This window comes from Tachyglossus aculeatus, chromosome 4 (genome assembly GCF_015852505.1).
Source record: "Tachyglossus aculeatus isolate mTacAcu1 chromosome 4, mTacAcu1.pri, whole genome shotgun sequence".
Lineage (NCBI taxonomy): Eukaryota > Metazoa > Chordata > Mammalia > Monotremata > Tachyglossidae > Tachyglossus > Tachyglossus aculeatus.
The window spans coordinates 117,661,785-117,674,632 of NC_052069.1; the positions used below are offsets into that span (position 1 = coordinate 117,661,785).

The 12,848-nt window shown below is 55.1% G+C and overlaps 1 protein-coding gene across 1 annotated transcript in view; it reads right to left on the bottom strand.

Annotated features, from left to right (window-relative positions):
- Positions 1-1,485: 1,485 nt before the first annotated feature.
- The window catches only part of FAM102A (family with sequence similarity 102 member A), a 49,380-nt gene continuing 38,017 nt past the window's right edge, over positions 1,486-12,848 (bottom strand). Inside the window, exons 5-11 of the mRNA XM_038745049.1 lie at positions 11,599-11,645; positions 11,122-11,279; positions 9,153-9,257; positions 8,764-8,956; positions 6,468-6,589; positions 6,254-6,323; positions 1,486-5,541 (exon numbers count right to left, since the gene is read on the bottom strand). Coding sequence (XP_038600977.1) covers positions 5,496-5,541; positions 6,254-6,323; positions 6,468-6,589; positions 8,764-8,956; positions 9,153-9,257; positions 11,122-11,279; positions 11,599-11,645 — 741 coding nt within the window. The 3' untranslated portion in view covers positions 1,486-5,495. The remainder of the gene's footprint in view (positions 5,542-6,253; positions 6,324-6,467; positions 6,590-8,763; positions 8,957-9,152; positions 9,258-11,121; positions 11,280-11,598; positions 11,646-12,848) is intronic.

Consider the following 12,848-nt stretch of genomic DNA (forward strand, 5'->3'; position numbering starts at 1 on the left):
GAACACGAAAGCCACTGGAGGCTGCCCCGATTCATGGACTCGTTTGCTGCCAGCATCTAGTGGGGTGATGGGGAGCGCTGGGCTCTCAGCCTACCAATGGATCTCTAAAGTCACACTGACGCCTGACTCACTTTCCCAGCTGGAAGAAGGCTGTGACTCTGCTTTAAGCACCTGAAACAAGGAGAGAGCCTGATTTAGCCTGGGATAAGAGGAAAGGAGGTGGGCGGCCTGGACCCAGGGACAACAAGGCCAGCAGAGAGGGTGAAAAGGGCAAGGCGGAGCTCAGCATGTTTTCCACGTCCCCTTTCCAGCTTCCTCCGGCGTGGCTCAGTGGGAAGAGCCCGGACTTTGGAGTCAGAGGTCATGGGTTCAAATCCCGGCTCCGCCACTTGGCAGCTGTGTCACTTTGGGCAAGTCACTTCTCTGCGCCTCAGTTACCTCATCTGTAAATAATAATAATAATGTTGGCATTTGTTAAGTGCCTACTATGTGCAAAGCACTGTTCTAAGCGCTGGGGGGGATACAAAGTGATCAGGTTGTCCCACGTGGGGCTCACAGTCTTATCCCCATTTTACAGATGAGGTAACTGAGGCTCAGAGAAGTGAAGTGACTTGCCCAAGGTCACACAGCAGACATGTGGCGGAGCTGGGATTCGAACCCATGACCTCTGACTCCAAAGCCCGGGCTCTTTCCACTGAGCCACGCTGAATGGGGGTTAAGACTGTGAGCCCCCCGGGGAACAACCTGATCACCTTGTAACCTCCCCAGCACTTAGAACAGTGCTTTGCACATAGTAAGCACTTAATAAATGCTATCATTTCTTCTAGACTGTGAGCCCACTGTTGGGTAGGGACCGTCTCTATATGTTGCCAACTTGTACTTCCCAAGCGCTTAGTACAGTGCTCTGCACACAGTAAGTGCTCAATAAATACGATTGATTGATTGATTCCTCCTCCCCCTCCTCCTCATCTGTGGTGGGCAGATGTACAGTTGGGGGGGGTGCCTGGTTCCTTCATTAATTCATTCAGTCGTATTTATTGAGCGCTTACTGTGTGCAGAGCCCTGTACTAAGCGCTTGGGAGGGTACAATGTAACAATAAATGGACACATTCCCTGCCCATGACGAGCTTACAGCCTAGAAGGGGAGACAGGCATTAATATAAATAAATGTTACAGATACGTACACGAAGTGCTGTGGGGCTGGGAGAGGGGATGAATAAAGGGACCACATCAGGGCGAAGCAGAAGGGAATGGGAGAAGAGGAAGGGAGGGCTTACGGTGCTATTTTTTGGTTTACCCATTTCCCCCCTGGTCCAGAGGATCCCTCTACCTGTCTTCTTCCTGGGCCGGGTGCTGACATCCCCGTTCCCCCAGGATCCAAGGCATCGGCCAGGCAGACGGCCCCTCGACCCGCCCGCCCAGAGGGGACAGCTCCCATCAAAGCCACTTGAAACCCCGACCCAAGCAAGACAGAGAACACATGGCTCAAATACCAAAAACCCCACAGCTTTAATTTCCCTCAAACCATAAAGACGTCGGACCCTAAGATTGATTCCTCTTACACAGTTATTCTACAATAGGAACCAACCGGACACAGAAATACAAACACAATCAGTTGAATCAGAGTTGGCGGCGGCATTCCGTTAGGAAAAAAAAAAAAACAACGAAAAAACAAAAAAACCCCAAACAAACACGGGGGGAAACACGACAAACCCCCTGGTCCCCCCAAGAGCAGGATTTTACAAAACCCCCAGGGGAGAGGGAGAGGGAGGGGAACGGGGAGGGCAATGCATCCCTGTCCCAAGAAGTCTCCGAGAATCATCAAAATAGAACAGTCCCCGTTATCCACGCGCTTTTAGATGAAAAAAATCAGTTTTCCCTCACTTCTAGATTTCCCAGTAAAAACGATAATCTGTCTCTCAAGAGATTTCCCCACTTGCTTTTGCATAGACCTATCCCCATTCCAAAAATATCTCTAATATAATCTGTCTCTCTCTCTCTATTTGAATATAAAGCACTGGCACGGCCTGGTTGGAGAAACCCAGAGCTCGGGAAATCAGTCGAAGAGGACAGGCATCTCCCTCCCCAGGAAACTGTCCCAGGCCCAGATCATTGCATATTCCTTTTAACCCCAGGGGATGGCCAGGGTCTCCTCGAGGGGTGGGGGGTCGGGTGTGGGGGTGCGTGTATGTATATGTACATGTCTGTGTGTGTGTGTGCGTGTGTGTGCGGCATGTGAATGTGTCTCTCAGGGGGCAGGGCTGAAGAACCCTGAAGCTGGAACGTGAGAGGTCAGGGGGAATAGGAGGGGAGAAGGGTGGTGGGATTGGGGGGGTTTGGGGAGGGAATCCCCCCATCCACAGGGACTCCGGGTCGGGAGCCCTCAAGGTGCACAGTCCAGCTGCGCACTCTTTAAAAACCAAAAATCATTTCAAAGAAAAAGATTCTCTTCCCACCCCCTACCCCTGGTCCCTCCCAGTCAGCAGCCCATAATGTGGTTTTCTCCCCAGCTCTGCTCCCAGAAGAAGTTTTCCACAAAACCATTCCAGAGGAGCCCAACTTCGCCCAGGAGAAGAACACGGGGCTGGGAGGAGGAAAAGGAGGAATAGGAAAAGGAGGAGGAGGAGGGGGAAGAGGCCTCGTGATCCCGGGAATCCTCAGGACCTCGAGGCCAGTTTCCATGTAAAGTGCCAGTCGTATGCAGGAGAGGGGTGCCTGCCCGTCCGCCTGCCCACCCAGGGCTGGGGTGGCACCTTTCCCGATCAGGGCCCACTGTAGCCAGCAGACAGCAGGGTCTGCCTCACTGGATGCTGACTGCCTTTCACTCATTTTCTAAAAGGGTAATTAAAAAAAAATACACACTTGGGACTCAGTCCTCCCTCTGTAGTGGGCTTCCAGAAACCAGGATCTGGAAACATCCAAACTGCTGTCAAACAGTTGAGAGGGAAACCGAGTCATCTCTGCTTTGGCGGCGGGGGGGGAGAGAAAAGGGGAGCAGAGCCCAGCTCTGCCCCATTGCTCCCTCCACCTCAAGGGAGTTGATCAGCTCCCCGCATTCCCACCAGGGGAGCGAGCGCCAGCTGGGTGGGGTGGGAGGAGAGAAAGGGAGGATAAACTTTCTCTCTGGGGAATAAAATACCAAAGGAAACAACATCAAAAACAAAACAAAAAAAAAACAGGAAGCACAAAAAAAATTCTAACACCAGCCCGCTGGGTTTATACAAAATTACAACTTTACGACGGAAAACAGGAAAAAAAAAGAAGTCTAGCCAGTGGTTTTAGCATTGAGGCTGAAATGGCCACACATGGCAACATCACAATATTCAGAATTTGGCCAGGAGCCAGGCCGTGGCAGGGTGGGGGCCGGAGGAGGGGCAGCAGGACGGAAGCAGGGGGAGGGGAGCCCCCAGGTTCTCGTGGTAAGTGGGGCAGCCCCTGACAGGGACCCCCCTGAGACCGCTGCTCGGGAAATAAAGAAGTCTTCCCTGTGGATTGCCCCGCTCCCAACATCCACATCTGCCACGCTTCCCAGGAGCCTCCAGGGCAGCAAGGGAAAAAGGAGCAGGGCTCTACGGGTGTTGCTGGGAGGGGGTGGCAAGGGTGGCATGGGCTGCAAGGGTCACAGGAGATGAACCGCCCCCCACCCCCTCTGTCCTGGCTGCTGCTCCTCCGGCCTCATAATGGGGTCTTCTCCCCAGGCCCGGGTTCTTGTGCCATGTCTCCCTCTTGCCCAGCTTCTCCACTGCTCCCACGGAGACTCAGCCCCGGGTGGAGGGGGACCCGTGTCCCACAGTAGACCGTGCGTCCGCACGTGGGGACTGGATTACTTCAAAGCAGGAGGCCCCGCTTACCCCAGGGGACCCCTCGGTATCCTGGTTGGCCTCCTGTGGAGTGGAGGGAGGAGAGAGAGACCGGGAGCACAGATTCCAGCTGTGCGGTCTCCTCTCCCCTAGCTTCAGGGCCTCTTCCTCCTTGCATGGGCCGCCGGAACCCCAGGGTGATCCTGCAGGGCCATTCGCTAGCCAGCCTGGCATCCAGGCCCGGCCAAGGGGACCACTGAAAGGCCCGCCTTGGTCCCCATTCATTCCAGTTCTGCAACATGACCCGTCCGGCAGACCAAGCCACACTCCTTGGACAATTCCAGGGGGGCCGGGGGAACGGGAGGGGAGGGCGTCTTCTCATCCAGTGAGCATTGGCGACAGGGTGTGTGGCGGGTGGGCTGGTGGGTGGGGAGCAATCCAGCCCGGGTGGAGTGTGCAAAGTGCAGGGCTGCTGAGAGCAACAGCAGAAACGATTCCAAAGGAACGAGGGTGGCATTGGGCAGAGTAGCTTATCGGCTGAAAGTGAAATGGTTTTGGGGTGGGGGTGGGAGGTTGCAGACCAGTAGTGGATAGCAGGGCTTCCGCAGGGCCTGCCATCCGATACCAGGAGAGGGGAAAAGCATCTTTGCTGACGGTAGTCACGCAGGCCCCTCTCTGTGGCCACTGAGGCCACAGCCCTGGTTGAATGAGCGGGGGAGGAGCAGTGGAAACCCCGCCCTCCCAATCCAAACCATTGGGAGGGCAGGGTGGGAGCAGGTGTACCACGCAGCAGGGACCCCAGCCTCTCATCCCGAGGAGGAGGGAGGCCAGGCAGTCGATCTTGCCTCCTGGAATCACGGGTGGCACCCTTTTATGTGTCCCAACCCTGGCCTCTGTTACTGAACGGCATGAGGAAGGAATGGTGGCAGGGAGAAGGGAGTAGTTGGGGGGATGACTGCTCTCAGCCCTTGCCCTCTCTGGGGTCTGGAGGAGAAAGAGGATACTCACAGTCGTTGTTGTAGGACAGGTGGGCGGCTGAGTACACGGACAAGCCATGCTCTTCGCCTGCTTCTCCGTGGGGGTGGCCGGAAGCGACACCTAAACACCACTCCCCGCCTAGCCACGGAGCTACGGCCCACCTCACAAGGGCCGGCCAGCCCCGAACCCTGTCTCCTCTCCCCTTCGATCCAGGCTCCGGAGAGTGGTTTGCTCCAACTGGACGGTGGGGGTGTCTTGGGGGTGACCCGGAGGTTGAGCCAAGACGGTTTCCTCGTTTCCCAGGAACCATCCTGCCCGTCAGTGGCCCTGGCCTTTGGCTTCCCACCAGTGCGGCTCTCCCCGCGTGAGTGGTTAGGGTAATGTTCACAGTGGCTCCATCCGGCCGGGGCTGGAATTTGGGGAAAGGACTGAGAACGGGATGGCATCAAAGCTGCGGGGTGGGAGGGGTAACTGCCATCTTGAGCCATTTTCCCGAGCAGGCCTGGCCCGGTCCAGGTCTGGAGTGCAAAAATGAGGACTGGAGAGGGGCGAGAGGCCAAGCTGGGGAGACGGAGGAGAGAGAAGGGGAAAGGTGGCCTGTAGAGCTGGGGGGGCCACCCCTCCGGAATGACGAGTAGCTGACCGAGGACGCCGAGAGGCCCACGGGCATGCGGGGAGTCGGCCTTTTTCCAGGAGGGGTCTCCTTCGCCTCTGGGATCAATGGCTTTCGATCACTACTGGCTCGTAAACTCCAGAGGAGACCCTGTCGGGTGGGAGAGGAGGAGGAAGGCTGGTTAGAAACAAAGCGATGGGGGAGAAGAGCCAAGGTCAACAGCCCAGGGGTCTGGAGTCAAACACCTGCTCCAAGCGATGGCGGCAGGGGGTTGCAATGCCAACACCTGACCAAAAGGAAGTGAGAAGGGGTGTCCCGGCCAGACGGGATCAAACTCTCTTGGCAGGACTAGGGGAGGGCAGGGCCAGGGTTCCCAGCTGCTCTGGCCAAACTGCCGTTTGGTGGGATTTCCAGCTCAGAAGGGGGACAAAGTCTCCCCAAATAAGTCCCTGGCAATAAGTCCCCAGACCTCACTAACCCCCCAGATAACAATCTGCCAGCCAAGCCCCTGCAAGGGAGGGGAAGCCCACAAAAACTAGCAGATCTGACAGGTCTCAAGCCTGGTGGGTTGGGTTTTTTTGTGGTATTTGTTAAGCGCTTACTCTATGTCGGGCACCGTTCCAAGCAGTGGGGTAGATCCAAGCTAATTGGGACACACAGGGTTCACAGATTTAACCCCCATCTTACAGATGAGGGAACTGAGGCACAGAGAAGTGAAGTGACTTGCCCAAGGTCACACAGTGGTGGGGCCGGGATTAGAACCCTTGTCCTTCTTACTCCCAGGCCCGTGCTCTTTCCACTCGGTCATGCTGCTTCTCACTAAGTTCACGCAGGCCCTGCCCAGGGAGAGGGGCTGCTTTACCTGTTGGCCAGCTGGATCCCGCTCAGCGTCGTGGTGCCGTCTCGGCTCACAAATAGCCGGAGGTTACTGTCTGTAGGGAGGAAGTGAGGGTTGAGAGGGGCAGGAGCAGAGCCGGGGTACCCCCTCCCCACCTGCCTCTTGCCCTTTGGGAATCTCCCAGCTCCAGACAGGACGGCGGGGAGGGAGCAGGGGCAGGCTCGGGGGGGACCCTCACCCTCGTTGTTGCTGACGTCGGTGAAGTCCTGGCTCTGCATGATCTTCTCCACAATGTCGTCAGCGTCGATTCTGGTGTCATCGACCCACGTTGGGTGATTTTCCACCGAATCCTTCTTCCTCCTGAAAAAACGATCCGCAGGAGGGTGGGTCGGGGGCCAGGTCGATGACCTGAGCAGGGGAAGGGCTGCCAGGGACTCTGGCAGTCAATCAATCTGTGCATCAGGCAGAAACTCCTCACCCTCGGCTTCAAGGCTGTCCATCACCTGGCCCCCTCCTACCTCACCTCCCTTCTCTCCTTCTACAGCCCACCCCGCACCCTCCACTCCTCTGCCGCTAATCTCCTCACCGTGCCTCGTTCTCGCCTGTCCCGCCGTCGACCCCCAGCCCATGTCATCCCCCGGGCCTGGAATGCCCTGCCTCTGCCCATCCGCCAAGCTAGCTCTCTTCCTCCCTTCAAAGCCCTACTGAGAGCTCACCTCCTCCAGGAGGCCTTCCCACACTCAGCCCCTTCCTTCCTCTCCCCCTCGTCCCCCTCTCCATCCCCCCATCTTACCTCCTTCCCTTCCCCACAGCACCTGTATATATGTATATATGTTTGTACATATTTATTACTCTATTCATTTATTTATTTATCTTACTTGTACATATCTATTCTATTTATTTTGTTAGTATGTTTGGTTTTGTTCTCTGTCTCCCCCTTCTAGACTGTGAGCCCGCTGTTGGGTAGGGACTGTCTCTATGTGTTGCCGACTTGTACTTCCCAAGCGCTTAGTACAGTGCTCTGCACACAGTAAGCGCTCAATAAATACGATTGATTGATTGATTGATTGATTGGTGTGCTCTGTGGAGGCCAAGCGCCACCCGCATGCTGTCCTGGCTCCAGCAAGCCCAGCTTCTTTGGGCTTGTCTGCTGGCTCTCTGGGAGGGAGACGGGGATGGGGTAAGGGTTTCCTCACCCTACCTGAGGACAGCCCCACCCACTAATGGGGGAGCCAACTCTACTTCAACTGACCGTCCAATCCAATCACTCATCCTATCCTGACTTGATTACTGTATCAGCCTCCCTGCTGACCTCTCTGCCTCCAATTTCTCCCGGCTCCAGTCAGTACTTCATACTGCTGCCCGAATCATTTTTCTATAAAAACATTGGGGCCACGTTTCCCCACTCCTCAAGAACCTCCAGTGGTTGCCCAGCCACCTTTGCATCAAACAGAAACTCCTCACCATTGGCTTTAAAGCACTCAATCACCTCACCCACTCCTACCTCACCTCGCTACTCTCCTACCACAACTCAGCCCACACAGCTGGCTCCTCTAATGCTAACCTTCTCGCTGCACCGCGATTTCGTCTATTTTGTCCCCAACCTTTCGCCTCCATCCTGACTCTGGCCTGGCACGCCGTCCCTCCTCATATCCGACAGAAAATTACTCTCCCCCGATTCAAAGCCTTTTTGAAGGCACCTCTCCTCCAAGAGGCCTTCCCTGACTAAGCCCTCCTTCCCTCTTCTCCCACTCCCTTCTACATCACCCTGACTTGCTCCGTTTATTCATCTCCCCCTCCCAGCCCCACTGCACTAATGTACACACCTGTAATTTATTTATTTGTTTATATCATTATCTGTCTCCCCCTCTAAACTGTAAGCTCGCTGTGGGCAGGGAATGTGTCTGTTTACTGTTATACTGAACTCTCCCAAGAGTTTAGGACAGTGCTCTGTACACAGTAAGCGCTCAATATGATTGACTGAGTGATTCACTACTCAACGTTTGGATGGTTATATGCAAATTGGGTTGGACACAGTCCCTGTCCCATATGAGAAGCAGCGTGGCTCAGTGGAAAGAGCACGGACTTTGGAGTCAGAGGTCACGGGTTCAAATTCCGGCTCCTCCAATTGCCAGCTGTGTGACTTTGGGCAAGTCACAACTTCTCTGTGCCTCACTTACCTCATCTGTAAAATGGGGATTAAGACTGTGGGCCCCCTGTGGGACAACCCGATCACCTTGTAACCTCCCCAGCGCTTAGAACAGTGCTTTGCACATGTAAGTGCTTAATAAATGCTATTATTATTATTATTATTATTATTATTATTATTATATGGGGCTCAAAGTCTTAATTCCCATTTTACAGATGATTGCCCAAGATCACATGGTACACAAGTGGCAGTGCCAGAATTAGAACCCAGGCCCTTCTGACTCCCAGGGCCGAGCTCTATCCACTGGGCCACACTGCTTTTCACTAAAGCAGCCCCAGAGAGGGCAGGGCCGAGCTAGCCCCCCGGTGCCCTCTAGACCTCTCACCTGAACGATCGGTCTGGCATATGTGGAGGCCTGGGGGGCCGGGGGGGCTTCTCGGGCTTGTGCTCCCTCTCTCGCTCAGGACACTCCACCACCGTCATGCTGAGCCCCCCGGAGGCGCTGCTGCCGGTGGACGTGTTCCTGCGGTGCGTCAGGTCCGACGTGCTGGAGGAGCGGGAGTGCTCCGTGCTGTAACCTGGGGACGGACCAGTCGCCCTGAGATTAGTCCCTGGCCCCAGCGGGCTCACCCCCGGCAGAGCGCCTGCCCCCCCGGAGCGGGCCAGGTTGTGCCCTCTCTTGAAGGAAGAGTCCAGCAGCCAGAGTCCCGGGCCGCTCTGGTGCCAAAGCTCCCGGCAACCACGCCTCACTAGGAGCTCACTGAGGGCACTCACCCGAGATCTTGGACTGCTGGCTGGCGTAGCTGGAGTTGCGGGAGTGGCCAGAGTGGAACACCTCTTCTGGGCTGGATAGGTTCTGATCTGGCTCCTCGGGTACTCCTGCAGGACAGCAAAGGAGGGCGATCAGAAGGGGTCCCCCTCCGACCCGTCCTGGGATTGAGGGGGAACTCCTTATCCAAAGAACTCCCCCAGTGTCCCTCTCTTCCAGCTGCCACTGCCTCAGCTCAGAGCTGGTCAGGGACCTGAGGAGCTTACCTAGGCTGGGCCAGCTCCCACAGCCGGCCTTGGCTCCGAAACAATCAATCCATGATCCTTATCGAGGGCTAGACAGTGTAGTACACTTTTGGTAGAGCACAACAGAAGCAACCACATGCTCCCTGCCCTCGAGGAGCTTATAATCAATTGGGCAGACTAAACTAATTAACCAAGAGAGGAAGCAGGGAGACCGAGGATGTGGGGGTGTAAGTGTGAGGAGGTGTCTAGGGGAACCCTCGGCATTCAGCTCCCCAGGTGGCCAACTCCTAGAGGAGCTAGTTTGGCTGATTAAAGAGGAGAACTTTTCCGGCCAAGGTGGTGAGTTTGAGAATGAATCACAATAGTTTTTTTTTCCAGAGCGTGTTCAGCATCATCATACTGCCACAGGGAAACTGGGGCCAAAGAGCTCACAAAGGAACCTGCAGTAAAGCGAGGAGTCCTGCTCTCTCTCTCTCCAGTCCCCACAGTGTCCCCAGGGAAGGGTTTGGGGAGAAGACGGGACTCTGGGAGGAAGGTGAAGGCAGGTCAGACACACGGAATGAGCTGAGGCTTGGAGGGAATCTGAGAAGGTCAATAAGTACTGTCTGTGGGGTGGGAGGGGAGGTAAGGAGGTCCAGGAAGTCAGGAGTGGCTGAGGGATTCAACAGCCCAAGACCTCTGGGGACAGCCACTTTCCTGCCCCTACTCTGCCCCAAACTGACAAGATGGAACCCCCAGAGTGGTGCCCAGGCCCCTGTAGCCCTTCAGACTTGCTGACCAGATACCGCCCACAGTCCTCCCAATCAATCTTCTAGACTGTCAACTCAATCAATCAATCAATCGTATTTACTGAGCGCTTACTGTGTGCAGAGCACTGTACTAAGCGCTTGGGAAGTACAAGTTGGCAACATATAGAGACAGTCCCTACCCAACAGTGGGCTCACAGCAGGGGATGTCAGCTAATTCTGTTGTACTGTACTCTCCCAAGTGCTGGTTACAGTGTCCTGCACATAGTAAATGCTCAATAAATACTATTGATTGATTGACCTGGGCATCGAGAGCAGCAGGGAGACAGACTCACGAACCCATCCAAGACACGACTTCCCTTTCTTTTGCCCTCTTGTGGGAGACATAACTGGGCACGACCTGTCCAAGCCGGAGTGGGGGAAGTCACTGGCTCGACCAAATTGGTGCCAAGTGAATGAGGAATGTACCCCCGGGCCAACGGGCAGGGCCGCGGGATCATGGGGGTCTGGAGGAAGCTGCTGAGAAAGGACGTCCCATCCTGACCCGCTCGGGGAGGACGCTTGGTTTCGCTTCCTTGGGCCGAGGGGTGGCTCCTGCAGGCCCCTGCGCTGGCCCTGGCTATCTATTTTTAAAAGGCAGAGTCTGCACAAATCCCTCCACCGGTTCCAGGGGCGAGCAGCAGAACTTGGTTCACCCTTCCAGTGCTGGACTGGGGAGGCAAGGGGATCCCTCCTCTAGTTGCCATGGGGTAACTCCAGATGCCCAGGGGCCAAAACTCCGCATGCACTTGAAAAGCCCCGCTCAAGTCTACCCTCTGTTCTCTGGGCAGAGCTCTATCTAGGCTGGGTCACCCAATTTAGCATTTCATCCACTACACGGGGCTCCTGTTGGCACAGGGTTCACCCCGTCTTACCCAGGAGGAAATATGCAACGACCAGAGCCCGGCACTAAGGGGCTTGGATGGCGGAAGACGGGAACGTACCTGAGCCCAGGATGGTGGGTCTTGCCTTGGGCTGCTTCACCCCGGTGAGGGTGGCCGAGCCGCCGCTCCCACTGCCGCACGTCCCCTCACCCTTACAGGTCAGCTGCAGGGACGAGTCTTGCCCCGGAATGGAGATGGACTTGGCGGTAGAAGGGGGCCTGTGGACACAGAGCAGTAAATCCTCAGAGTCTTCCCCCGGGCGAATCTCAGAGACTTCCCCAGGGTCTCTCCAATCCCATGACCCTTGGCAGAGGCCCCGTTCCTTCAGGTCTTGGAGCCCAGCCAGGCAGAGAGGATATGAGGCCCGGGCGTCCTTCCTCCCACTCCCTGCTGAGCTAGGCTTTGACCCGCTTGACCTTCCCTCTAAGGGTCAGCTCTGGGAATCCAGACCGTGCTGCCCACTTCCTTGCTGCTCCATCCCCCCGGGAAAGAAAAAAGCCCTTCTTTCGAAGCACGGGGAAGGGAACTTCAACTTACGTCTTGAAACAGGGATCTCCTGACAGCAGAGACATCCCGATAGTGACCTGTTGGGAAGAGAAATACAGTGTTATAGAGGAGGGAGGGAGAATCACTGGTCCCGTTTCCCGGTCTAGAGTGGATCTTGGTGTCCGGCATTAGACCCAGACTCCTTCCAGAGTCCCTCAATTCTTCTACTGGAAAGGGCACAGGAATGGGAGGCAGGATACTTGGATTATAATCCAAGCTCTGTATGCTGTGTGACCTTGTGGAGGTGACAACTTCTCTGGGCCTCAGTTTTTTCATCTATAAACTGGGGAGAACATACCTGTTTTTCCCTCCCACTTCTACCGGGAGCCGTATATGGGACAGGGACCTTGTCTAATTTGATTACAATGTATCTACCACAGCACTTAGTACATTCCTTGGCACATAATAAGCGTTTACCATAACTTTTACTATTATTATTATTATTATCCAGAGCCATGCTGGACCTCCATATCTGTGTAAGCAGTGACACTTAACATTATGTCTAATTTCTATTTGTGTATTCTTTCTCAGTGTTTATCTTCCAGTGCTCTGAGCCCAGTAAGTGCTTAATAAATAGCATCATTACTATTATTACCACTAACAACCGCCACCACAGGGCTTTGGGACAATGAAGTGAAGGGCCATGTCTCTAGTACAGCACGCAGCAGAGATTTCAAAGACTGTTATCTCAGAAACTAACTGTGTTCACCATGCTAGATGCTGCCACTGTGCTTCCAAAGGCCTCTGGCCTCTGTGCCTGGGACAAATCAGCCCGTGACCTTACCAGGTATGTGGCTGAGATTGAACTGCTGTCCTAACCAGAAGGATATGATTGGAGATCAAGAAGGAGCCAGGGTAGGAAGTCCTTTACACCCACCCTACATTCCTCTGCAACTCCCGATCTCTCCTTGTCTCAAGGAGATGGGAAAGACCCGGGCTATGGGGAAGTTTCCTCAGCCAGCGAATCCAGACTGAGCGGACGCCGCCACTCTTGCAATAGGCACTCATTCCAGGTGACCCTCACTGTATGACAACTGTCCAAAAGAGTGTTGATTTTTCTCACTACCTTCTGCTAGAACCCAGCATGGACCTAACCCAGCAGTGGGACTTGTGGAGTCTGAACTTGCAGGCAAGGTGGCTGAACCTAGGCAAATTATGGTTCCACACTAGGCCTCCCAAAGCCTTATATAAGGCTGGGATTGGGGCACTACAGAGTTTTACCAGGATTCTATGCACGTGCA